A 26,979-nucleotide genomic window follows, 5' to 3' on the forward strand; every position below is an offset into this window, starting at 1 on the left:
CCCTCAGGGAACTTAACTTCTCTACTCCATACAGTTCTGATATAATGGTTAATTCCCAGCAGCACACCAATCTCAGGACCACAAGTTTAACAAATGACAACTTAGCCAATCAAAATACCTCAATCTTCTCTCCACTGTAATTGGTCCCAGAGAGGGGCACATGACCCACAAAGGCCAATCAGAGTCCTTCTTTGAGCTTTGCTTTGTGAAGACACAAGGAGAATCTCTCCTTCTCTAAGATAACAAACACCAAGAAAGAAGAAGCCAAAACTAAGTGACTTTGAGTTATCAGAGAGAAAAGCTGACCTTAGAATTAAACAAGTAGGCATGTTAATCCTGCCATGTTAAAAGTCATACCTACTCCTGAGGTTTTCATTTAAGCCCTTACCCTCCAAATAAAGATCTCCCTTAAATGCATACAGTAGTTCAAGATAGTTTTCATCATTTGCAACTGAAAGAGTTCTGACTAACATAGAGGATTAAGTAAGACAAACTATGCAAAGTATAAAGATATGTACTGGAATTCCTGTCTTGGCTCAGTGGCTAACAAACCCAACCAGCATCCATGAGAATGTGGACCTGATCCCTGGCCTCACTCAGTGAGTTAAGGATCCAGCATTACCATGAGCTGTGGTGTAGATTTCAGGCATGGCTCAGATCTGGTGTTGCTGTGGCTGTGACATAGGCCGGCAGCTGTAGCTAGCCTGGGAACTTCCATGTGCCACCCTAAAAAAAAAAAAGAAAAAGAAAAAAAAAAAAGTATCTACAAATGTTGAGATATAATTGTTGTTAAAGGATGACAGCCCCCAAAATTATCATGAGTAGAAGCTGGTATCAGAGAAATATAGTCAGGAATGGACCATGTAGGGGGTCACTTGATAAATACAAATATACTTATTTATTACATGATCTGCAGTCATATCCCACAACCAAAAATAAGGGGGGAACTTCTCACCTGGAGAACACTGAATTTCTGGTGATGGCATATGGATAAAGAAAATTCAGGAGTTCCTTGGTGGCCCAGTGGGTTAAGGATGTGGCATTGTCACTACCGTGACTTAGGTCACTACTGTGGCATAGGTTCAGTCCTTGGTCTGGGACCTTCTGCATGCCACATGCATGGGCAAAAAGATAAAAAAAGAGAAATAAAATTCAGACTGAGCTCTGATGAATTGTACCACATGATAAAAGCTTCAAAACTACCTAAAAGAACAATTGTTTAGACCATCTACTGCAGAATTGCTCCAATTCCCTTAAATAATTCTGTGTAAACATTAATTTAGTCTTCGATGTGAATATTCAAAGAACACAGATCGCTATGATATTTTATATTTTTGTTTCTTCTATGACTATGATGGCTTTCTTCCTCCTCCCAAGCATTAAATTGGGTTGTTACCTTAAAAGGCAAAAATTAGTGACTGTATTTGTCCCTGTTGTAATAGGGGATAAACAAACATTTGTGGTTAGTGAGTAGGCATTCAAGATGTTCAGAATGCAGATTGTGGTTTAGATATGTCTGAAAATGGGATTCCCAGGATAGGAGTCCATTTGGAAATGAACACAGTGTACAGGTAGAGCAAAGACATCAAGGAAAATAAAGTCTGGAAGACTCAATTCTAAGTATAATCCTAGACGGTAAAGTACACAGTAATGTTTAATAACCCTTCTGCTATGACATGTGGGCTGAACAATTTTATGACACATCAGAAAATAAATAGGACAAAGCTGTTTTCGTTCTGTGTGTTTTCCTCTTTACCTAATGGAAAAGGGCTGGCAATTCTGCACTGAGGTCCCGTGTGTGAAACACAGACAACAATGCTGGTGCAATAACAAGAATGTCATGTCTAATTTAGCTCCATATAAAGAGTACTTGAACACACACACACACTCGCTGTGTGGCTAAAATGGGTAAAAGAGTAGGCATACAAGCTGATTAATATTCTACTCACAATGAGAAAAATCAACTGTGGAAGCCCAATGTATAAGATGTATGAAAGAGAAAAGTCTGTATTTGGCCATATGGAGAAGGAGGGTTTGATAACACATCTTTTGACTCCTAATCAAATGCTCTTTCCACCGTGGCATGGGTTTAATATCCTACATGTGTAGCTTTATCTATTCCTTCTCTTTTTAGATGAGGTCAACAAACAGAATGTTGTAGAGTAAGCACCTCCATGAAGCCCATCCAAGACATAAAACTAGCCTGGAGGAGAAATTGAGTAACTCTCTCTGTGGATGGCTGGGAATTTTTCTGAAGGGAGGAATATCCAGCTAGGGTTTTGAGGAAAGGATATTTTCTTGGATGATGTATAAGTTTTCTCCAGGGAAACAGAATCAGTAAGACATACATGGATATTAATTATAGGCTCATGAGAGACTCAGAAGCCCCACAATCTGCCATTGTGGGGAAGGTGGAAACCAGGACACCCTGTGGTATAATTCAGTCTGAGACTAAAGACCTGAGAAGGCAAGGGAGGAGGGAAAGAGAGGGAGCAATGATGTGAGTTTCAATGGAGCCCAAAGACTCAGGAGCACCAAAGTCCAAAGGTAGGAGAAGATGAATACCCCAGCTCATCAGAGAGGGCAAATTAACTATTCCTCCAACATTTCATTCTATTGGGCCCTCGGTGGATCGGATGGCGTCCATCCACGTTGACAAGGGCCATCTGCTTTTCTTAGCTCACCAAATCAAATGCTCACCTCTTTTGGAAATACCCTCACAAACATACCCATAAATAGTTTTTTCTATCAGCTATCTGGGCCTCCTATAGCCAAGTCAAGAGAACATAAAATTAACCACTACAGACAGGGAGGGAGCATTCCAGGAAGAGGTAAGACAATCATGATTCGCTTGGAGTACACTTTGTACTATTACAGAATAAAATAAGTAAACTCCAAAGGAGCTGGGAAAGTCTCTTCTTAGATTGTTTATTCCAAGTAGAGAAATGTCCAGTTGTAACCAAAAAGAATTAATTATGCTTAAAAATTACTGAGCTCTACAAATTTTTATGGCTTATGTGATCAAAAGAATATTGCTCTGATATGGAAGAAGCAACAGCTATATACATAAAATGAAAATCTAGTTCTGGGCTATACCAGCCCAGTTTGTTCATCAAAGTCTTTCTCTCAAATACTCAGAGTATTTGTATAGAACTACAGTACATTTGTACATCAGGGATAGAATTGGGTGGAATCTATTTTGAGTTTTTTAGCTCCTCATTCCAACCCCAACCCCAACCCTACACTGTCCACCATCCTAGCTAATTTAGAGGGTCTTATTAGGAAGTAGACTTCTTTATGCATATAGTCCAGAAAATCAGTTGCAAATGGTAAATGTAAATGATAAATCCAAAAATAAATGCAAATGTATTCCAGATTTGTCCTGTTCTTAAAGCAAATTGAGCTTCACTCTCTCTTCCAGCTCTAGATAAAGTGCTACCAAAATCGAATGGCAAAACTGAAACACAAGAAAGTTGAGGCCAGGATTCTCTACAGACTGCAGAATTTATCTTGCACAACTGGAAGCTGAAAGTTACCACTGTTCCAGCTCACCCATAATGTTTAACCATACTAATATGGCTGGAAGTTTGAGTAAAGATTTTTCAGTCTTTCCATTCTATTTTTATTTCTGATGATGCATCACCAAAATGTAATCACAGTGTTCTTTTTACGTTATTTTGCACTTTTTTTTTTTTTTTTTTTGTCTTTTTAGGGCCACACCCGAGGCATGAGGAAGTTCCCAGGCTAGGGGTCAATCGGAGCTGTAGCTGCTGGCCTACGCCACAGCTGTAGCAACATGGGATAAAGCTGCATCTATGACCTCCCACAGCTCATGCAATGCCAGATCTTTTGACCCACTGAGCAAGGCCAGGGATCGAAAACGTGTCCTCATGGATACCAGTCGGGTTCATTACCATCGAGCCACAATAGGAATTCCTTTTCACATTATTTTGAAACTCTCTAGGCATTAGCCTCAATAAACAGACCTCTCAAAAATTAGTGAAAATGCAGACCTTTCAGCAGATTCTTTAGGATTTCTCTTTTGAATTACCATACTGAAAGGAAATTATGTATTGAAGAATATCATTTTTTATACATTTTATTCACCCACAAATATGAACACAAGGTGTATTCATATGTTCTTTCTGTCTGGGAAGGACCAAACCAAGTTTTATATCCATCCATACATTCAAAAAATATTTATTGAGCAAGTTTTTATGTTCCAATCATTGAACAAATACAAAGAAGACAATAAAGACAAGACCTCTTTTCTTAGGATACAAGAGACAGTCAACAAAATAAGTAAACACTTGCAGCCAAGTGTACAGCAACACAGTATAGATGTTATGAAAGAGATAATGCAGCACAGCTGTAGTATGACATTGAGCATGAGTCTCTGAAAAGGAGCCATAAGGAAAGGTAGCTGTTTGCTAAGTGGACATGGAAGGGTGGCAAGGTTGGCAAGGGAATATGGGAAGTGTACTCCAGGCAGAGGTAACAACAGGAACAAAGGCAAAAAGGCATGACACGGTTTAGTCCAGAGTTTCTCAAACTTGCACAGTGTTTAGACTTCTTATAAAATGTCTATTGTACCCTAAAATCAAATTTAAATTGTTTTCCTAAGTGGAGACATAATGCTAAATATAAACCCTAGTGTTTATAGCGATCATATAATTATAAAACCAAAACAGATGGACAAAGTAATTATAAAGAAAAATATAAAACTAATATCAGTCCAAATAACAATATCAACTGAATGGTATAAGTGTTTTGTTTTGTTTTTGGTTCTGGTTTTTTACTACTACAATATTGTCTTGATTTCAATGAATCTTTTGAGCCTGATATGCCTGTATACTACTTTGTGCTTAATGATATTTCGGTTCTTTCATCACTTTTCTTTTCTTAATAGAACCATTGCGAGATCTTGATTCATACTGCAAGCTGTGACATCACATGGTCTTCATTTGTAATGAATGTGTCATTTAAGACGGTACGTCTATCTCTTTTCTTTATTCATTAATCCCGAACATTGTTCATTGTCATTAATCCATGACAGTGAGACAATTTTGTGGTTGTACCCAATTACAAAGCCATCGTTCCAGATCTTTATTACTCAAAGTATGGTCCACCATGTAGCAACATTAGGATCACCTGGGAGCTTGTTAGAAATGCCTTGAGCTTGGGGGAAAAAACTGTAATTGCAATGTATACATGTAAGGATAACCTGACCCCCTTGCTGTACAGTGGGAAAATTAAAAAAAAAAAAAAATGCCTTGAGCCACACAGAACTTACTGAGTCAGCTCCTGCACAAGATCTCCAGGTGATTCCTGGACACATTCACATTTGAAAAGCACTACTCTAGATGATTCAAAATATGCTTATGCTGTTTTTGAAGATAATTGTCAGAATGAAAACATAAGATAGAAAACTTCTCATAGAGACCTCTTGAATGCCTGATGGTCTTTCTCACTAGCCCATTAGTGGAATTTAAATAAGTCCATCTTGCTTGATGCATAATTCCAGGGGCAAAAGATATGGCAATCAATAAGGTTGGAGAGATAACAAGGACTGGTTTGGCACACTAAGGCATTTGGACTCTATCCATTAATCAATGAGGAGCCACTGAAGGATTTGAAGCCCTGGAGAGAATGATGATTTGCTTTTTTAGAAAGATTACTCTGACTGCAATCATGGATTAGAGAACGGCTAACTGGAGCCATGGAGACAAGCTAAGGGCTTATTTTAATTGCCCAGGCAACCAGGGCTGATCTAGCACTGAAATGGGGGCTGGAGAGATGGGGCTGGGCAAGGAGATAGCTTGGTGACAGATTGAATGCCAAGTTTCTTTGTCAGCCAACTAAGGTGGGGAAAGTATTTTGAAGGGCAGGTTTAGGGAAAAGAATTAAGCATACCAAAGTGTACATATTGGGCTTGTGGTAACTTTGGAATATCCACTGTGGAGTTTGTCCGGTGGGCAGCTGCAACCGGAGTCTGACTGGACATGTAGATTTGGGAGTAGTGAAAGCATTTCGACCAGAATCATCAGGGAATAATTTACGGAGAAGATGTAGAATTTTAAGTTATTACCTTGCTTTAACATATACTCTCCATGTTAAAATGGATTATTGGTGTTTATGAAAAACCTACTCTAGCTTTATATACTCTTGACCAAAATTATGATACTTTCCATATTGTCACAGTTAAGGGTCTTGCCTCCCACATTAACAGAAATCAATATTTTTTTAAATAAGTGATTTAACTACTAATATTGTTTTTCTCATTTTTAAAGGTACCCTGAAATAGCTTAGAAGAGAAAAAAAATTAATGTTAGGTAACAATGTTTCCTACTTTAAAGAAGGCAGGTCAGTAGCAGTCTTCTTTGTACAAAGTAGCAGTGTCCTTTGTACTTAAATCAGTCACTACTTACTCTCTGGAAGGGCAAAAAGAAGCTTTTATCAGAAATAAAATTTCAGGAGTTCCCGTCGTGGCTCAGTGGTTAACGAATCCGACTAGGAACCATGAGGTTGCGGGTTCGGTCCCTGCCCTTGCTCAGTGGGTTAAGGATCCAGCGTTGCCGTGAGCTGTCGTGTAGGTTGCAGACGCGGCTCAGATCCCGCGTTGCTGTGGCTCTGGCATAGGCCAGTGGCTACAGCTCCGATTCGACCCCTAGCCTGGGAACCTCCATATGCCACGGGAGCAGCCCAAAGAAATAGCAAAAAGACAAAAAAAAAAAAAAAAAAAAAGAAAGAAAGAAAGAAAATTTCACCCACAGATTTTTAGGGATGCACATGGCTTTTAAGAATAGTGCAAAACTATCCTTCTCTTTTCCTTTTAATTCACCAGCAGTCACATGGGGTCCACCCGAGCTACAGGGATATCCTGGAAATCCCTCCTCTCTATTCTCCCATCCTTGTCAAATGCACTCTTTCAATATGTTTATCCCCATTTCTTTCCCTCTTCCACTGTCCCCATCCCCAGTATAAAAGGAAAAGTCAGGTCAAGTCCTAAGTCATCCTTCTAACTTCTGAGTGAAGCCCCTTCAAGACACCAACATACCTGCTTCATGCTGATTACTGGCCTTAAACCTAACCCACCGGGTCATTGTGGAAACAAAGGTTCTCCCTTCCATGTCTTACCTAAGCTTTCCTCCCAAGGGAAGGGACTGGGTCAGGAAAAGAAACCCAGCCTGTCACCCGACTACATCTGTCATTCCTGACCAGTCCCAGTCCCATTCGATCTATGCCTTCCTGGCCTCTCCTTCAAAATGAATGGAACTTTCTTCAATCCCAAAGCATAGATTGCTGCATATAACTAGCAAATGCTCTGCTATCATTATAATTTCCTAAATGTTTTGCCAGTGCCTTTAACCATTTATGCTATAATCTAATGATAGAATAGAATTAATATATGGAAGAACATGATACTGACATGATACCTAATACCCAGAAATATTTCCTAAGGAATATAATACATTGTTTTTAAATTACTATATCCAGCTATTATTTAGAAATAACCAGAATACTCTGTAATGAATAAAATAAAAGAGACTATGAGAATCTGAAAGAAAAAGAAATAAATAAACAAAATGAATGGAATTCAGGTGGGACAGTATGGCAGATGCACCAGTGGTCAGTGGTTCATAAGGAGTCTTCTTGTTCCCACCAGTAAGCTGTGAACACCTGGAAGGTGACCCTGCCTGTGTTTAAGGAACAACTTAAGATACTTTAAGTGTTAATTTTGTTCCTATGGTAAGTCTATGCCTGCCCCAGAAGAGTTCCTCACATTGCCTCCATCCTTCCCCTCAATTAGAAAACTAATTTTATAAGGTTGTATTGATGAAATTGGATGAACCACATCACTCCTGCTTGTTCCATTTCCCAGGATTTCACCAGATTTCTGCCAACCCAGACTCATCTATACTGATTTTTTTTCAGTTGAGGGAGTACTCACACTAAACACATTCTCCAAAACTGACCCCCCTCTACTTTAAAAATAAGCGCAATGCAGCATGACTGTATTTTAGACACAGATGAACACTTGTAAAATAGCCTCCTGAATTACGATTGCACTTAAGAGTAGTTTACACGAGATATGCACAATTCAGTCTGATGTCATTTAAAGAGTTGTAAGCCCTTGGAGTTCCCATCGTGGCGCAGAGGTTAACGAATCCGACTAGGAACCATGAGGTTGTGGGCTTGATCCCTGGCCTTGCTCACTGGGTTAAGGATCCAGCGTTGCCGTGAGCTGTGCTACAGGTTGCGACGGAGCTCGGATCCCGCGTTGTTGTGGCTCTGGCGTAGGCCGGTGGCTGCAGCTCAGATTCAACCCCTAGCCTGGGAACCTCCATATGCCTCGGGAGCAGCCCTAGAAAAGACAAAAAGACAAAGAAAAAAAAAAAGTTGTAAGCCCTCAAAATTCAAGAAAGTGCATTCCGACAAGAATTCCATTAGGTTAATTTTTGCATTTACATGTTTTTAATAGAGTCTCTCTTAGTCTGCTCAGGCTACCATAGGAAAATACCATAGCCTAGGTGGATTGACAAAGAGAAATTTATTTTCTCACAGTTCATGGAAGCTGGAAAGCCCAACATCAGAATTCCTACAGCATTCAGTTTCTTGTGAGACCTGTTTTTGGCTTGCAGATGGCTGCCTTCTTCCTGTGTCCTCGCATGGCAAAAAGAAAAGTGTCTCTTCCTGCTTTTTAGGGACACCACTTATCTAGAGTTGACTTCATTTAACCTTTTTAAAGGCTCTATCTCTGATTCAGCCATGTTGGAAATTAGGGCTTCAACATGTGACTTTTGGGGTGATACAATTCAGTCCATAACAGAATCCTGAAACGAAAATTCAATTTAAGTGATCATTCTGGACAGGCAGTGAAGACTTCTTTGGAAGGATACAAAAAAGGAAGTATTTTGAAAACTTCTACAAATGGGAATTGCTCCTAACAAATGTATCATATAATTTATTGTAGACTGGAACCAGCAATATTTTTAATTGTTTCTTTTAATTAATACACCAGCATGATATGAAATCTATTCATTATATATATACATACACATGTGAAATCATATGAAATTTATTCACTTCTTTTTATATGAGTTGAGTCAAAAATTTGGAAAGCAATTGATATACTATGTATAATTTCAGCTCAGATTCACGGCTCATGACCACCTACCTGAGTTATGGAAGAATGACAAAGTAGTTATGAAAAAGATTATCCAAGAAGTCCCATTTTAGTTTTTAACAAGAATCTAGTCATATGATGGCTGAACTATCTGATCTAAGTAACCTCAGGCAAGTGATACAGTACAGTGTTCCTATGTGGTAAATGTATCCTTAAACCCCAAGGAGATTTAAAATTTAGTACATTGAGAAAGATTTATCAGATCTATAGTCTTGCATTTTTAGGTAAAAAGTAACTTGTTTGATATGTTGTATATTCTTAATGTTTATGAGAATTTGGTTTTTTTTTATTTTTTTAATTTATTTATTTTGTCTCTTTTGTTGTTGTTTTTAGGGCTGCACCTGCAGCACATGGAAATTCCCAGGCTAAGGATCGAATTGGAGGTGCCACAGCCACAGCAACACCAAATCTGAGCCTCTTCTGTGACCTACACCTCAGCTCACGGCAATGCTGGATCTTTAACCCACTGAATGAGGCTAGAGATCAAACCCGCATCCTCCTGGATACTAGTCAAGTTCGTTACTGCTGAGCTGCAATGGATACCCTGAAAATTTGGTTTTTAAAAGTAACTTGGACTTAGAAAGTTTAAATGACTTGCAGTTAAATCAAAATTTCAAAATTTTTTTGAAAATACTAAAATACTTAAGAGAACTTATAATTGGCCATTTTGTAAGTGTAGAGTACTACATTATTACAACTGTTCAGATCCAGAAAGATTTTGTTTAGGTAGAAGAGCGAAGATCTAAAAGGAGAAAAATGAGCATTAAATGTTTAAATATTGGTCCATTACCTTGACGTTAGTTGGAAGCAGGTTTAAATTTGTAAATGAAACCGAACATTATTCAAAGTTTCTTTAATAATGGAGTTTCCATCATGGCTCAGTGGTTAATGAATCCAACTAGTCATCATGAGGACACGGATTCGATCCCTGGCCTTGCTCAGTGGGTTAAGGATCTGGTGTTGCCTTGAGCTGTGGTGTAGGTCGAAGATATGGCTGGGATCCCACATCGCTGTGACTGGCACGGGCCAGCAGCTCCAACTCCGATTTGACCCCTAGCCTGGGAACCTCCATATGCCGAGGGTGCAGCCCTAAAAAAACAACTGCTATACACATAAATAGAATAATACCATTTGTTATTTCAACCAACATGCCTATTATAAAACAAAGTTTTTAAAGTAAATTGACCAGGCACACTTCAGAAGTATTGTAGATTCAGTTTCAGACCACAGCAATAAAGTAACTATCAAAATAAAGCAAGTCACACAAAAAATCCCAGTGACATAAAAGTTATGTTTATACTACACTGTAGTCTATCAAGTGTGTAACAGTATTATGTCTTTAAAAAACCCAGTATACATACTTTAAAAATATTGCTAAAATGTTAGCAATCATCTGAGCTTTCAGAGAGTTGTAATCCTTTTGCTGGTGGAGAGTTTAAAATATTGTGAGAATTACCAAAATGTGACACAGAGACACTGAGTGAGCAAATGCTATTGCAAAAATGGCACTTATAGACTTGCTCAATGCAGGGTTGCCACAAAACTTCAATTCGTAAAAATCTCAGTGTCTGTGAGAAGCAATAAATGTAATAAAACAAGGTATGTTTGTAATTGAAAGTGTCTGTTATTTTAAGTTAAAACATTCTAATCATCTTTGCTGCAGACAAAAACTGTCCTCAAGTGTGTGAAAAACATGAACAGTGAGAGTGAAAGCAAGACCATTAGATACAATTACAAACAATGTCGTTGAAGGTTGGCTTCTTTATTGTCAGCTCCCAGCAGAGGCCCTGACTGCAGGTGGCATAGGCATCTAGAAACATCTGCTCCTCATTCCACTTACCCTTTCCTCCCCTTGCGTAGCTTCAAGGCTCCGTCCTTCACTCCCTCTTCCATCTTGACACCTACTAGAAAACGTTCTAGATCAACTGTTCTTAAACTTTAGCTAGCATTGATATCACCTGGACAGTTTGTTAAAATACAGATGCCAGATACCACCTGGAGTACTTATTTAATAGAGGGAAGGTGATGCCCCCAAAATTGCACTTCTAACCAGTTCCCAGGTAATGTTGATGCTGTTTTTCTTAGGTCCCCAATATTTCATTCATCAATTTAGTCAAAAAATATTTACTGATTATACATTCTATGTCAGGCAGTGCATTTCGTCCAACATTTTCTTTCCGAGGGGCAGTCCTCTCCTAGAAGCCCCCAACGACAAATTCAGGGGCTTAGGGAATTTGAAATGGTTCTAGTCAACACAGGCTTTTTAAAAAATTTTAGTTGAAGTATAGCTGATTTACAATGTTATGCCAATTTCTGCTGTACAGCAAAGTGACCCAGCCATGTAACATATACATTCTTTTTCTTATATTATCTTCCATCACAGTCTATCCCAAGAGATTGGACATAGTTACCTGTGCTGTACTATACAATCTCATTGCTTATCCATTCTAAAGGTAATAGTTTGCATTTACCAACCCCAAACTCCCGTTCAAACCCCTCCCTCCCCCTCCCCCTTGGCAACCACAGGTCTGTTCTCTATGTCTGTGAGTCTGTTTCTGAATCAACAGTCTTATCCCACTAATTTGATTAGCAGACATTTTCTTCTGGACAGTGTGAAGGAGTGGGTCATATAATCTAGACCCAGTTATTTCAAATTCTGGATGAGTGGAGTGGTGATTGATGAGCTGGCTTTCTACCCTCCAAATCAGTATTTTGCTGTTACATGGTCCATTGATTAAGACTGAGTTTGGAATGTTGGTTAGTTTCTGTTTTGCTTTTTTCTTTCCATAAGCTACAGAGAACATTTTTTTTTGGAGCAACTTGATATTTGATGATATTCTTATCATGTATTAAGATTCTTTGTTTTAATACTGTTGGAGAATGTCTTTATTCTTCAGCGATGTATGTGTCAAGATGTCTAATACTTTAAATGTTTCAGAAACATATATTATTATATCTATATCTAGGTATCTATTACATGTAATAGATAAAACGTTTATATATAGATATTATAGACAAATACATTATATATATTATAACTATATGTATATTAGATATCTACATGCTCTCCATCTATATTAAAAAATGTCATTTTGCCATATTTGTTTATCTCTCTCTTTGTTTTACATAGAGCATTGTAACCAAATATATATATATAGCATTATTTTTTCGACTATATATATGTATACATATATATATATATATAGCTTTATTTTTTCAACTTTTCTGTATGTTTGAAAATGTTTATAACACAAAGTTTGGACAGAAAAGCAGGTTTGGAAGAGTTATAATAATTCATCTGATATTTATCTCTTATACCAAAAGATTTTCACTATATGGTAAATGCTGTCCTACTTGACACCATAAAGTAACAGAGTCCAGAAAGCCTAACAAATCTTTGAAGATTCTTTGAAAGATCATAGAGGAAAGGATTAGAAAAGTGCAATGTGTTGGAGCATCAAGTGAATCAAAACTACTTAGACTGATTTATCTGGTAAACTTTTTAAATTAAAGTCTGTAATTCACTTCTGTCTCAATAAGGTTTAATAAACTGGCATCTGGAGGGGAAAAATTTACTAATAAATGTAAAATTAAGAACTCACCCTTCCTGAAAATAGAACTGTGTCATTATTATACATAATTTTGTAAAATAATATAATTCTATTATCAGATACAGTTCACACTGACAGAATATGAGTGAATGTACACTTCCAGGGATAATAGCATGTGCTTTATTTCTCATAAAGGAAGTTGCGACTGTGACTACGGGTTGCAGATCCTCTTTCAGATGGGGTCTTTTTTCCATCTGAAATGCTCACACCATAGAGACTGTGGGTCTGTTCTTTTTCAATTATCCTTATCACATTCATTAGTGTGCTTCGCTCTGATTGAGTTATAACTTCTCCTTGCTGGATGTGGACTCATTTATTTGGCTTAGTTTCCTTAAGCTCCTTCTGGGCTTGTTATTTTCTTCACATTTTTCCCAACCTTCGCCAGGGCCTATTAGAGTGTGCTGGGCTGCAGCAGTTGGGCACAGACAAATGCTTCACTATGTGTACTTAAACAGTTGCAGCTGTTTGTTTGGGGGGAGTTTTTTGGCCCATGCTAATGGCAGGTAGAAGCTCCTGGGCCAGGGATCAAACCTGCAACACAGCAGTAACCAAAGCTACAGCAGTGACAACAATGGATCCCTAATCTCCTAAGCCACCAGGAAACTCCTCGCCATTTGTTTTGGAGAGGAGGTTTTGTTTCGTTTTGTTTTGTTTTTTAGGGCCGCACCTGCAGCATATGGAATTTCTCTGGCTAGGGGTCAAATTGGAGCTACATCTGCCGGCCTACACCACAGCCACAGCAATGCAGGATCCAAGCCACATCTTTGGCCCTCACCACAGCTCACAGCAGTGCTGGATCCTTTAATCCACTGAGTGAGGCCAGGGATGAACCCGCATCCTCATGGATACTTGTCAGGCTCGTTACTACTGAGCCACAGTGGGAATTTCCTGGAGAGGAGGTTTTATACCTCCTTACCTCTCACTGAAACCTTTTAAGAGGTGGCTGCTGCTGGATTCCACAGCAACTACCAGGCACACAGAAAGGAAACAAGCTTTGGCTGAGCAGCTACAGGGCCCCCTGACCCCACTAGGCCTATCACTCCTCACTGCAGCTCTGGAGGTAGGAATGATGAGGAGGACACTGAGGCACAAAACCACAAATAACAAACCAACCCTCCAGGATAAACAAAGCTGCTCTGACCCCCAGACCACCACCACCCTGAACGTCTCCACTAGAACACAACAAACACATTTGTAACATATTCTTATATAGCTCTTTCTCCACATTAACACCCTTTGCTGTTACACTTGAAACTTTTAGACCATGTCTTCTTTGCATCTCACACACTATCAGCCCACAGAGGACAGCTAACAAATATTTCGATTGCATGAATGCCTTATAATCTTCTAAAATTAGTTTCTTGGCTTTTCTGGTAGAGGAACCTGAGCAGATCTGTAGGGACACAGAGGAAAGTCCTCCATGTTCAGCCGGGAGCTTCTTGTAGTGCAGCCCAGGCTCCCACAAGGACAAACCAGAAGCGGCCTGATTCCACTGTCCCAGGTCCCCACTAGAGCATGCATCCTGTTGACAACTAAAATGACTCACATATGTATACTAGATGCACAAGTAGGATAACTTGAACAATTTGTTAGCCACCATTGTAATTAATTGTCCTATCATCATTGCAAATTCTTTACATGATACATAAAATCAATAATCCTTCCATAACCATGAGACTAAGGGTCATCAATGATACTGAAGCTACAAATACACAGATTATGAAAACACTCCACCTGTCATTAATTCTTATTGAAAGTGTTGGGGAGAATCCTTGTCCTAACTTGAGGCATATCAATGTCTCAGATATAGAGCTACAAGGGATCTAAGTCAAATGATGAATGTAGATGGGTTAGGGCAGTGACTGGCACATTGCAAGTGCTTAAGAAGTTGTAGCCGTTATCATCATCATCCCAGATTTTATATTTGGGGAAGACAGAAAGCCTGAAATGTAAATCTCCCTAAATCATACAGCTAATAAAAGGCCTTTGTCCAACTATTTGACTCATGTCTCTCCTATAATTCACTAGACTGAAATTTTAATTAGAGTGGGAATGAGGTGAGTTTTTGCTTACCCTTGTATTTTCAACATCTGTAGCAGCACAGGCACATAACAGATACCTATAAACATTTGTCAAATGCATTTGGTTCTTTTAAGCATGGCCTTTGGAACTAGATAGACTTGGATTGAAATCCAACTCCAATACCTTCTAGTTACATAATTTTAGGCAAGTTTACCACCTTCAATCATTTACCCACCTGTTAAAAATGAGGCTAACAGTCCTTAAACAACACCTATTTCACAGGCACAGGCATGTTGAGAAGCTTAGATGAGGTGATTTAAGTAAGTACTATGGAACATATGTAAGCACTCTGTGCAGAGGTGCACAGGACATTTTAGTTCTCTTAGTTTGTGCTCTCTTTATGGTTTTCTGCTGGTTTTCATCAGCAAACATCATAGTTTGCCACAAGGGGGCAATACTAAATGGAAATTAAAATCTATACCTAAACAAAACAAAATAAAACAAAAAACCCAAAACCAAAAAATGTGCTTAAATCAATCTCTCTCCCCTCCCTTCCTCCTTCTCTCTCTCCTTCCTTGTAAATGAAGTTAGTTCATGATGCTTTCATACTTAGAATTCTGTTCTTTTCCTTCAGTCTGCTCTTCAGAAATCTGTCATCATGATAAAATCTTAGCTCTAGAAGGGCCTTTAGACATCATGTGGTCCCTGGAAGAAATTCTACCCTCTCCAGTTATTCCTGCTCCCTTAGTTGGTGGTATTGACTAACGGCTTCCATGGCCCTTCTAATAAGCTAAACCTTCCACCCCAAAAGGTGAGTGCTGTACCTCCCTCCCCCAGGCATCCCCTCTGAGTTATACTACTTCACCTCAAACTCAGCATGGAACACTAAGCTTATCTACCCGTATTCTAAAGAGATAATACCTCGAGTTATAAAAGCTCAAAATTTAGAGTTATGTTGGAATTCTACCTCAACCATGAAATCACACTGTGTGTTTGCTTCCTTTATTTAATCTGCTTTTGCCATCTCTTCCCCATTCTCTACCCACCTAGCCCAAATCCCCTCATCTTATCTCTCACCTGTTTACCCTTTTAGTCTTCCAACCATTGCTCTTTAGTTCAACTGGATGAGAAGCACTTGGAGTCAACACTCATCCAATGTGGTCTATGTTCTGTGCTCTTCCTAGGAAAGTCTCCCTTTCCTCTGGACAAAGTGAAGTTTCTTTTTCAACTCAAGCTACATTTAGTGTTTATTTCATGACAGCAATGGAAAGGAAGCAGAGAGAGTTGTATACATTTGAGAGAAACTCTGCAATTTATTAGAACCTTTTTTTTTTTTTTAAGCTGCAAAAGACGGTGTCAGCAAGTCATATAGGGTGCTGTCACTAGTAATATGATATGTACCCTTGCCTGTCAGAGAATGCAATGTCATACCTCAACCAATCTGACAAGAAACAGTCATGTGAGAAGCATTGTGGGACAAAAAGTTTTTAATAAGGCAGAATAAGTAACACCTGCTATGGAAGGGCTTGATCTGAACTCATTTTTCTGCTAGCAGAATATCTTAGAAAAATCTCTTGATTCAACCATCATGTGGATTCAAATAGTTTTAAAAACAAATTTGGCTCTAAGGTCCTCTTTGCTTCTCTAATTAATAATGAAATCATCTAAGTGAAATAAGCCAAAGACATTGTGTGATTTTACTTATATGAGGTATTTTGAGCAGTCAAATTCATAGAGACAGAAAGTAAAATGGTGTTGACCAAGGGCTGGAGAAAGAGGGATGTGGGAAGCTGGTGTTTTAATGGGAATAGTTTCAGCTGGAGAAAAAAAAAGTTCTGGCGATGGACGGTGGTGATGGTTACACAGCAATGTGAATGTAGTTAATGCCACTGAAATGTACACTTATAAAGGGTTAAGTAGTAAATTTTGTGTTTTATATATATATATATATAAAACCACAATAAAAATGTTTAAAAAATTGGATCACATGTTTTGTGAATTCAACGTTGTTTTCTAGATATGGATTCAACGTTGTTTTCTAGATATGAGGTAAGGTTGACCTAGAATGATACAAAACCCACTGTCAAAGAGTGTACTTTGAGAAAAGATAACACAAGGATAGAAATGCAAACAGGGACAGTGGCACGGTGTTCTCACTGAGGAAAGGGCTGAAGGATATATTTGGGCTTTATAGGTCTACTTGCCTTCTGTTTAGTCTTCTCTTATGAGGCCTGAATTTAGCCTCAGAATGTCTGAGTCTGGGAGGCCTATGTCTACAAAACTGATTGAAAAATAATAATAACCCAACAGTGACACTTATTAAGTATAAATTAAGTACCAGGCTTAAGTGCCAGATATGATATAGGTCAAGAAAAATGTCTTAGACAGATTTACAAATATGTATTAGTTTACTATACTCACCTCACTGTTTTGCTCTTTAAAATAAACAAAGCTCCACACAACCCATTTCAGAATTAAGAACACAAACAGACTTTTCTCTGTGCCAGTAACCATGCCAAAGAATATGTCCGCCAATAGCATTTGTGAAAATCAACATGCAACTGAGAGAGCCATGTATTGTGAAGTGGAGATTTTTGGAAGGCTATATTTCAATCCATTAAAATTTCCTATGAAAAAGAGCTTGCAGGTACGGACCCTCTTTATTTAGAAAGGCTATTATTTTAGAAAGATTCTGGTTCCATTATTATGGAAGGGAAGTAATACATGAAAACATCAGTTCAAAACTGACCGTAAATCCACCTTAAAGCAAAACCATTTCTGATGTCTCTCAAGTGGCTGGGTTAATGTGGCATAAGAGAAAGCCTGACTAGCAGGTATAATTAAAGTATGAATCACAGGAATAAGTCATGAGTAACTCTGACAGTACCTGCAGGTAAAAAGCCCATTATAACTCACTAAACTTTAGAGGATAAATGATGAAGGGAAGGAGGAAAAATCCTAATTCCATTCAATGAAATGCAAAGATGGGGCCTGAGTGGAAACACATTGATAATGGCCTCAGTGCATTATCGCTAAAATATCTGGGTGAGGCTCTGTAACATAGCAGTCTGCTTCATGTGATACAGGTATCTGTTCTCTGTTTTCTATTCTGAGAACTGCTTGAGGTCAGGTTTGATGCTTTGCTTTGCGTATCTTTCCCTATAAATTGCTTCTCTGCCCAGATCCTAATAATGTATACAGTAGGCACAAAACATGCAATTACATACATGAATGGGTAAATTAGAACATATATCTTAGAATCTAGAATAAATCTGTCCTGACATATAAGACTTTAAAGGAAGAATGAAAATTGACATCTACCTTATTAAATGCTACTTATCAAAGACTGTTGATGCATTCTTAAAGAATTAATCACAGGACTTTCATTTAATGAAAAACAGGAAGAGATTGTTATATTTTATCCTGTTTCATATCTCAGCAGTTGGCATTGGATTTAGTTATTTGGAACAGCAACATGGCAAAAGTTGAAAGGAAACTATTTGTTTGGCCTGCCTAATTTTTTTTTATTTTTTTTTTGTCTTTCAGCCTGTGTGATGAATAGGTGTAAAATCACCTCAGGTGAAAAACAGACCCACTACAGCTTCTGTTATTCCATTAACTGACAAATAGCATTATTGCCTTCCACCCCACTCCACCCCACCTTCCAAATGAGGAGTATTTAACTGACAGACACAAGTTAGACATTAAAAGTTAAAATGACTCTAATGGTAATTGGCCATTCTCCCAATATTTTGAGGCTAGGAACATAATTACAGATGGAAGGTTAAGTCCAACTTCCCGGCTCAGAAGAATTAAAACCAAAGCCATCAAATATATTGTTTACATCATCTTATCAGCCTTAGTTTAAGGTTTACATGCTGTTTTTAATGTTCATGTGTAAAAAAATGAAACTAAAAGTCTTGACAGATTCTGAAACAATTTTAATTGGGAAAAATGTAAAGCACTTTAATGGAATTTTTCCCATGATCTGTAGAAGGGTTTTTTAACAGATGGTTCAAATGGACAAAGCAATGAAAACATAGAAATTAAAAGCAGATCCTTTAGAAAAATAACTGCGCTCTCAGAAATCCTATAGATGATGGCGGGACTAGATGTAAAGCAGCAGTTTCTCTTGCTGTCAAGGTTTTGAGAGAACAGAAATTTATTAGGTGATCCCTCCCAGAGGAGGGGTATACCGCCTCTTGGTAAGAATTAACTATTCATTTGGAATTTCAGCCAACTTCAACAGTTTGAAAATCTCCACGCTTGCAGGGCAATTCCATCCAGGTGACCATAAAAGATACAGTTGTGATGCAAACAGGTATTTTTCTAGAAGAAGAACCCCTCAGTCCGAGGCGCTTATTTGGTGGAATAAAAACAATCTAAAATCTTCCCACCTTCTCAGCAACTTGGAAAAACAAAAAAACTGCCCTAGGTCTATGAAGTTCTGCGTTTTGAATAGAAAAACCCTGACTTTCTAGGATCAAAGCAGTGAATGGTGAGAAAAAAGGAAACTTTTCAACATGGAATTTTTCTGCATTCAGCGCAGGCTAGCGAAGTAAAAACTAACGCTCGAAAGTGGCATCTCCCAACCAGGCTTCAAACTTCAGGGAGAGATAACGTTGCTTTCTCTCCCAGACATTTCTAGGCAGTGGGTGATGAGAACCGGTAGGGAGGCATATTGGGAGCTGGAGATGTTTTAGTGGAGTGGAGGGCACCAAAGTGTCACCGCGGGCTAGTGGAAGCTGGGCGCCCAGGAGTTGCTGAGTTAACGCCCGCGCGCAGGCAGGAGCGCGATCCCGCCGCGGCAGTGCAGAGCCCAGGAGCAAAGTGCGGGCAGCTGGGCGCGGGCAGGAGGGTAAATGGGAGGAGGGGCGGGGCGGCGCGGGGTGGGAACACGGCGGCGGGAGGAGGGTCTCCAAGCCCGGCCCGATCAGCGAGCGCTCTGAGCCTGCGTCCACCGAGGGGGAGGGTTTCCCCGGCCCGGCCGGAGGGGCGGCTGGGCGCTTCTGGCTCCCAGCGCAAACGACTGTCAAGGGAGTAGGAGAGCAGAGCTGCCGGAAGTGCCTGCGAATCGAGAGAACTTTCCTGCTCCGGCCGCGGCCCGGAGCCTCCGCCGCCTCCGCGCTTGCGGCGACGATGCGTCCGAATGACAACGACCTGAGCGGACCCGCGCCTTGGCCCACCGCCCGCGTGGGCGCTCGCCTCGCCTCGGGGGAAGAAGCCTGAGCCCGGAGGCGTCCGCGCGCCGCCGAGTCCCGCGCAGGCGGCGCGGCGTGCGGGACCGTTTCCCTTGCACGTCCCCTCGCGTCCCGGCTGGTTCCCCAGGATCGCGCGTCCCAGGCGCCGGCTGCGGTCGCCAGCTGTCCCCGCCTCGACCGCCGGCCCGGACCTGCCCTGGGCGGCCGCTGGCAGTGCTGGTGCCATGGGGCTGCCGACTCTGGAGTTCAGTGACTCCTACTTGGACAGCCCGGATTTCAGGGAGCGCCTGCAGTGTCACGAGATTGAACTGGAGAGAACCAACAAGTTCATTAAAGAGCTCATTAAGGACGGCTCTCTGCTCATCGGGGCGCTGAGGAGTAAGTTGAGCTGGCGGGGGCGGGAGGAGAGGGCTCGGGGATTTGCGGAGTCCCTGGGAGGGTGCGGGTCTGAGGGGTGGGTTAGAGGAAGCGAAGCTTCTTTTGTTTGAATGGGTTTGGGGACAAAAGCTGAAGAGCTCCCCTGCCGGTGGCCAACAAAGTTTGTTCCTAGGTGTTCTCAATTTGCTTCCAAGTCTGTAGGGAAGGGAAAAATTCTCTACCGGATACTGGAATATATATCCTGAGGAATGTTGATCAAAGTCATCGTTTTGTATAACGCTCTTTGAAAAATGTTGGCGACTGTTGGTCTTTTTTTGCAACTTTATTGTGCCTAGTTTAAACTTTTTAAAAAAGTCCTTCAGGAGGGGTTAAAGAGTTTATCTGAAGGATAAATATAAAGCTAGATTATTTAGTGATATTCAAGGAAAATTATTAATTTCTTCTGTACATCAGTGGCTCTTCATTGGGTAGATCAGTCTTCAGGCCTTTTGAAAGATATGTAGCTTTGTAGTTTTGCGATTTAGTAAGATGAATGACGACAGCATGGCACCACTGGGTTTTTATCTCTTTACAAGACTTTTGTGCGTCTTAATTTCTGGCTTGCATTGTAACCCTGGTGTTGGTGGAGTCACTGGGGATGAGAGTTCAGTGGCTAAAGACCAATCAGAACTTCTTTTCTACAGCAAGTAAAGATTACTTTTAGGGGCTTCTCCCGCCTCCTTTTCTGCATACCTCCTGTTAGGATTTTCCTCACTCCTTTTTGCATCCTCTGGATCTTCACTTTCAATTACTAAGAGCTGAGAGAGTCTTAGTAAATGAAACTCAAGAGTTTCTCTTACAGAGAATTGACTGACTAAATAATAAGCTTAATTTGTTACCTTTCCCAGGACCTATTTGAACTTTAATAGAGGCTTCTGAAAACTTTAGCCACTGAAAATGAAACCCTAGACACTCTGGCCTCTGATAGGTGAGTGGGTGAGGTATTTTCCATAAAGTGGAGAGGCCTTTGGGTGATCTAGCAATCCCCAAGACATAGATTGGCGAAGCCTCATTGTATGTCAAGTATTAGGTCAATGACTACAAGAAAGAGATGCCCATGTGCTTGAACCTAAGACAACATTAGCGTCTTACCTGTATTTTGAAGCATGTATTAATAGGAAGAATGGAGCTTATAAAAATGTCTTGAAATTAATGTGCTCCTAAATCCTTTTTATTTTAACCATCTCCAATGCTAAAACATTTACTTATCACTTGTGTTACTTAGCCAGGGTAAAGAAGATATGTTCAATATCTGAATTCACTTAATTTCTGAATTTGAGGCTGCTACTGATAATAGCGTTGTCCTGATTTGTGAAAAATAGACTAGTTTATCTGTAGTTCTTTCCGTCTTGTGTACACAAATGTGAACTCTTCTTCCTCTGGTTTGCAAATCCCACTTGAGGTCTCCAGACTAGCCTCTCTGGATTTTAGAGAGCATAATCCCTCTTCAATGAGAGTTTCTCAGATGGTCTACAAGTGACATTTTCCCTCACTCTGCTGGAGATCTGTTCTAGGCTTCAAGAGTTTAAAGCACTTGATAAGCTGTGATAAAAGCTCTAAAATGCACATCGTTTTAGTAGTAATATTATGAACTTTATTTTCATTGAGTCTAGCCTTGCAAAAATCAGGTGATCCCAACTTTATAGGTTTATTTTTCCATTCATAAGTGAAGAAATCTTGAGAGTATAAGTTCCTTGAACATATAGACCCTACCTCATGAACTTGGCCTTGTACATTTAAATATACAACTTATCTTTCTAGGATTCTTAATGCATTACATTAGCATTTGATTATTACTTCTCTCATGGTAGGAAAAAAAAAAGACTATTTCTTGTTGAAAGAATTCCCACATTAGCTGCCAAATGGGAAATAGAGTAGAGGAACCCTTGAAGTCACGTGATGGCACTGCTTTTTTCCCACCAAGCCACCTTCTGTCCCTTGGGGAGGATGCTGTGAGGCTAGGCTACAACTGCTAGATGCCTGCTCTCTGAGGCTGCTCCTGTAGGAGGATAGTAATGTATCCCAGATCAGATATGGAGTCCTTTCTGACTTTTTCCTTGTTATCCTGGGAAGCCTTCACTTGCCTTAACTTTAAACTACGCCTTCCCATTCTCTATACCTGCTGTTTCAATAAATATATCCATTGTCCATGTCCGTTGTATTTTTAGCATTTTGCTATCATTTTCATTTATAATTAATAGTTTCTTTTTCATTTTTTGTATTTTTAGGGCCACACCTGCAACATGTGGAAATTCCCAGGCTAGGAGTCGAATCCAAGCTGTAGCTGCCGGCCCCCATCACAGTCACAGCAACACCAGATCCAAGCCATCCAAGCCGCATCTGTGAGACCAACACCGCAGTTTACAGCAACACTGCATCTTTAACCCATTGAGGGAGCCAGGGATTGAGCCCACATCCTCAGGGATACAAGTCAGGTTTATTACCACTGGGCCACAATGTGAACTCCACTTAATGGTTTCTTAATAAAACTTTCCTGTGCTGACAGTCACTGGTGTATTTCTAAGCATCTTATATTATCTCCAACTTAGTTAATAGCTTTTCTGGTGAGAGTTTTGGCATGCCCTTTGGAGTAATACATGCTTTTCTGTTCCAATAGGAGTCACGCATGGTCCTTAATCTTTGGTTCAGGATATGCATTTCTTCAGTAGAGTATTTAGAAGGATCCTTATAGGTGACGATCTTGACTAGATGATTTGGATTTTCATATGTAAGATATGTAACATTTTTAAATACGAATTATTACATTTCACATTCATGTCCACTCAGAAAATAGATGGCAGTTAACTGAGTTAACACAGTGAGTTAATGTAGACCTGAGTTTAAGTTCAGGTGCTGTCAAATGCTGTGTGATAATTGGCAAGTAACTTCATCTCTGGGTCCTCCCTTTCCTGCAAAATGAGGGAACATCTATAAATACCTTACCATTAGGATTATTTGTTCATTTTGTTGCATTCTGTACAGACATTTGGTGAGTGATATTGAGAATATTTGATACTGGTTACTTGTTCACCTTTTTTTTTTTTGTCAAGTTACTCTATGAACTTTGTTCCTTTAACAGGTGCCAGTCCTAAAATTTGAATTGTGAATTTATAGGCTAGTTTTGCTTATTAATTTTCTCCTTTCATCATATCCAAAGAAACATTTCTAAATGGCTTTCTCATATAATTCCCCCTTACTTTTTCTTTTTATACTTTTAAACTCAAAGAACCATCTTTAAGTAGAGCTTTGTCTTCGCAAGGATAGACTCTCCTTCCCCTCAAAAAAAAAAAAAAAAAAAAGAAAAGAAAAAAAAGAGAGGGGGGAAATAAGGGCAGAAATGGAATTTACTTATTGAATATAATTGATTGAACTGATTGGGTGGGGAGAGCATATCAACATTCTTTTCTCCAACCTGCCCTTCAGCAGCTTGGCCATCCCACCTGCCTTATCACTAGCTACTTCCTCTCATTGCCTTCAGGTGGAATTAGCCAGCTATTTCCTCTACCCTTAGGATAGTGTTTCTCAAACTTGTATGTCTGGGCTTCTTTCAAAGAAAAAAAATGCTATTGGAGTCTAATATAATTTTATTTATTTACTATGATAGTTAAAATATATACATGTCTGGGTTTTTTTTAAAGAAAAATATTAACGGACTCTAATATAATTTTATTATGATAGTTAAATACATAAGGCATGAAACTATAATTCTTATGTTTATTCACATAATCTTAAAAGCAAGTCAGCTTACAAATTAAATATAAATAATACTGTGAAACCAATATAAAACTTGTAAGCTGCACTTAATCTAATGGATGATGTTATTTTGCTGAAATGAAGTTTTCTCTCATATAAAGACTGCTGATAATATCTTGTATGTTGTTGATGATTCATTTTCTCACCGCTTTTTCTGATTGAAAGTGCAGTTCTTCACAATCTGCTTAGCCTGATGACAGCCTTCTCTGTCTCACAAACTTTATTTATTGATCCTATTGCCTCTTAAAGCATTTGTTCCTGGCATTAGTGATCTGTGGCACAAATAAGAAGGGATGCCTCTTTGAGTGGTAGAATTTGGTTGTGCATAAATTGAAGTTGGTAGAAGAATATGCATTTAATTAAGATATTAGCAAGAGAGAAACACACTGTTTCTTTCTTTTTTTTAAATTCTGACCTAGTATAGTTGATTTACAATGTTGTGTTAATTTCTGCGATACAGCAAAGTGATTCAGTTATATATTTTTTCACCTTATTTTCCATTATGGTTTATCCTGGGACATTGAATATAGTTCCTTGTGCTCTACAGTAGGGCCTTGTTGTATATCCATTCTGAATATAATAGTTTGCATCTGCTAACTCCAAACTCCTATTGCCTCTCCCCACTGCCCCAATACAAGTCTGTTCTTTGTGTCTGTAGGTCTGTCTCATAGATAAGCATACTTGGGACTCACACCCTTTGTTAAAGGTGTCTACCTCTTAGTGTCCACAGACCTCAGTTGAAAGTACCCTGCTTGGTGCACTTGTGATCTGGGGATAAAGTAATTGTTGAAAGTGAAAGAAACTCTAAATGCAAAGCGGACATTGGAATATCTTAGAAAGGGGGACCTACTCCTGCCATCCATTTGCTGTGTGTTTCGCTTGGTTTTTCACGTTAAGCCAGTCTCTCTTTTGTATATGTTCAGGGCCCACTTTGCCACCAGTTTTTGGTGGCACCGGAAAAGAGATAAATAGAATGGAGGAAGAAGGGCAAGTTTAAGACATTTGAAAATTTTTTCTTTAGTTACAGCACTATTTACTTGGTCAACACTATTTACTGCTGTTGTTTTAGGCTATTTTTGGTGTTTAAATTTGCACCTTGGTTTTATTTGGTTTACTGGAATTCAGAAGATTCTTGTTTACCCTGTAAGAGCTGCCTCCCTGCTGCTTTTTCTACTGATATTATTTTGCTTGTTTAGCTGGGCAGCCTAGTCAAAGGTGTGGATGTGTAATTACTTGCACCATTCATTTGGTTCTTGCAGTCATTCATTAGAATTTGAGTTAAATGAGCAGAAATAATTGTGTCTTTCAAATGAACTGTAATTAATTTAGGAGCTGGTAGATTAGGAATGTGGTGCTGAAAGGTTCTGCTTCAGAGATGAGTACAAGTAAGGGCAGTTATATTTGTGTTAATTTAAATGGGGGCCTTGGCGCTCATGAAAGTGGAATTAAATTGGGATGGCTGAGTACTTCTGTCTACCTCTCTTCTTATTCTCTACATGAGCTTAATAGGTGCCTTTTAACAGTATCTTTATCTCCACTGGATTTCCTTTTTCTGCAGGTAGTAATTGAGGGACTGTCCTTTTAGAAAGCCAGGGAGTGGGTTGCTATGAGAACAAAATGGTTCCTATCTAGTGGAGAAGAAGGGCTTAGCAATAACCACCACTTACACTGCCTCTTATGACAGTTTTGGTCAAGGTACTCTAAGCATGCAGAAAACTCAAGTAACCACTACCCTGTTTCTTTTTTCTGGCTGAGCCCCTGGCTTAAGGAAATTCCCAGGCCCGGGATCGAACCCTCACCACAGCAGTGACCCAAGCCACAAGCGACGGCAGCAGAGTCTCAACCAGCACTAGGCATTTTAAGTCACTGAAAAGCTCCTTTAATAAACACACTTTCAATTATTAATGTTTCTCTGAGTGAAGTGTTAATTGTGCTCATGATGATGCTTATACATTTCTCAGATTATATAAGGGAAAAAATAAAGCTTACATTCAACCTTCAGTATTTCTTTGGTGCCAGGTGGAATTGTAGTTAAGTAATGGGTACATAGAGTGGCAATATTTTCTGTAGATTTATAAAGAGAAATATTAACTTTTTCAGGCTATTAAGCTGCATTCAATAAATATTGTGCGTCAGTGAAATGTTTATTTCCGATAGATGGGAAAAGGTGAAGGAAAGGGGCTTATTTAGTCCTGAATCTCTTTTGCGAATATTGTTTCTGGCCAGAGCTGTGGTTGCCACCTGTTCTGGCCCCAGCCAGTCCTGCTGTCTTGTCTAGATGGTAATTTCTGCTCATTTCAGCCTCTTGGCAGGTGCTAGCCTCCCTGTAGCCCCACCTGTCAACCACCGGGTTCAGTTTGCAGGGCTGCCTATTTCCTCCAGCCTGCTGAACCTCTGCCCAGCATCTCATCATCCTTAGAATGTATCCCCAGTGGATCTGGCCTTATCAACCAAGGGCTTGCTTCCTGCTTCTTGCTGACTTTCATCCTGAAAATTAAAATTAAAACCAGTTGCTGAGCACCTGGTTCTATAGTTCACGGAATCTCTGCTTCATCTTTTGCAGCTGCCATATTCTGAGTTTAATGGCTGGGTTCTGTGTAAGTGTGGTGACATTCATAATACTCATTAATCTTTTTTTTGGTCTTTTTGCCTTTTCTAGTCCCGCACCCGTGGCATATGGAGGATCCCAGGCCAGGGGTCTAATCGGAGCTGTAGCCACCAGCCTATGCCACAGCCGCAGCATCTCAGGGTCTGAGCCGCGTCTGCGACTTACACCACAGCTCATGGC

At 39.6% G+C, this 26,979-nt stretch overlaps 1 protein-coding gene across 1 annotated transcript in view; it reads left to right on the forward strand.

Annotated features, from left to right (window-relative positions):
• Positions 19,482-26,979, forward strand: part of ARHGAP42 (Rho GTPase activating protein 42) — a 279,145-nt gene continuing 271,647 nt past the window's right edge. The window contains exon 1 of the mRNA XM_021062699.1: positions 19,482-20,399. Within this exon, the coding sequence (XP_020918358.1) occupies positions 20,246-20,399 (154 nt within the window). The 5' untranslated portion in view covers positions 19,482-20,245. The remainder of the gene's footprint in view (positions 20,400-26,979) is intronic.

This window comes from Sus scrofa, chromosome 9 (genome assembly GCF_000003025.6).
Source record: "Sus scrofa isolate TJ Tabasco breed Duroc chromosome 9, Sscrofa11.1, whole genome shotgun sequence".
NCBI lineage: Eukaryota > Metazoa > Chordata > Mammalia > Artiodactyla > Suidae > Sus > Sus scrofa.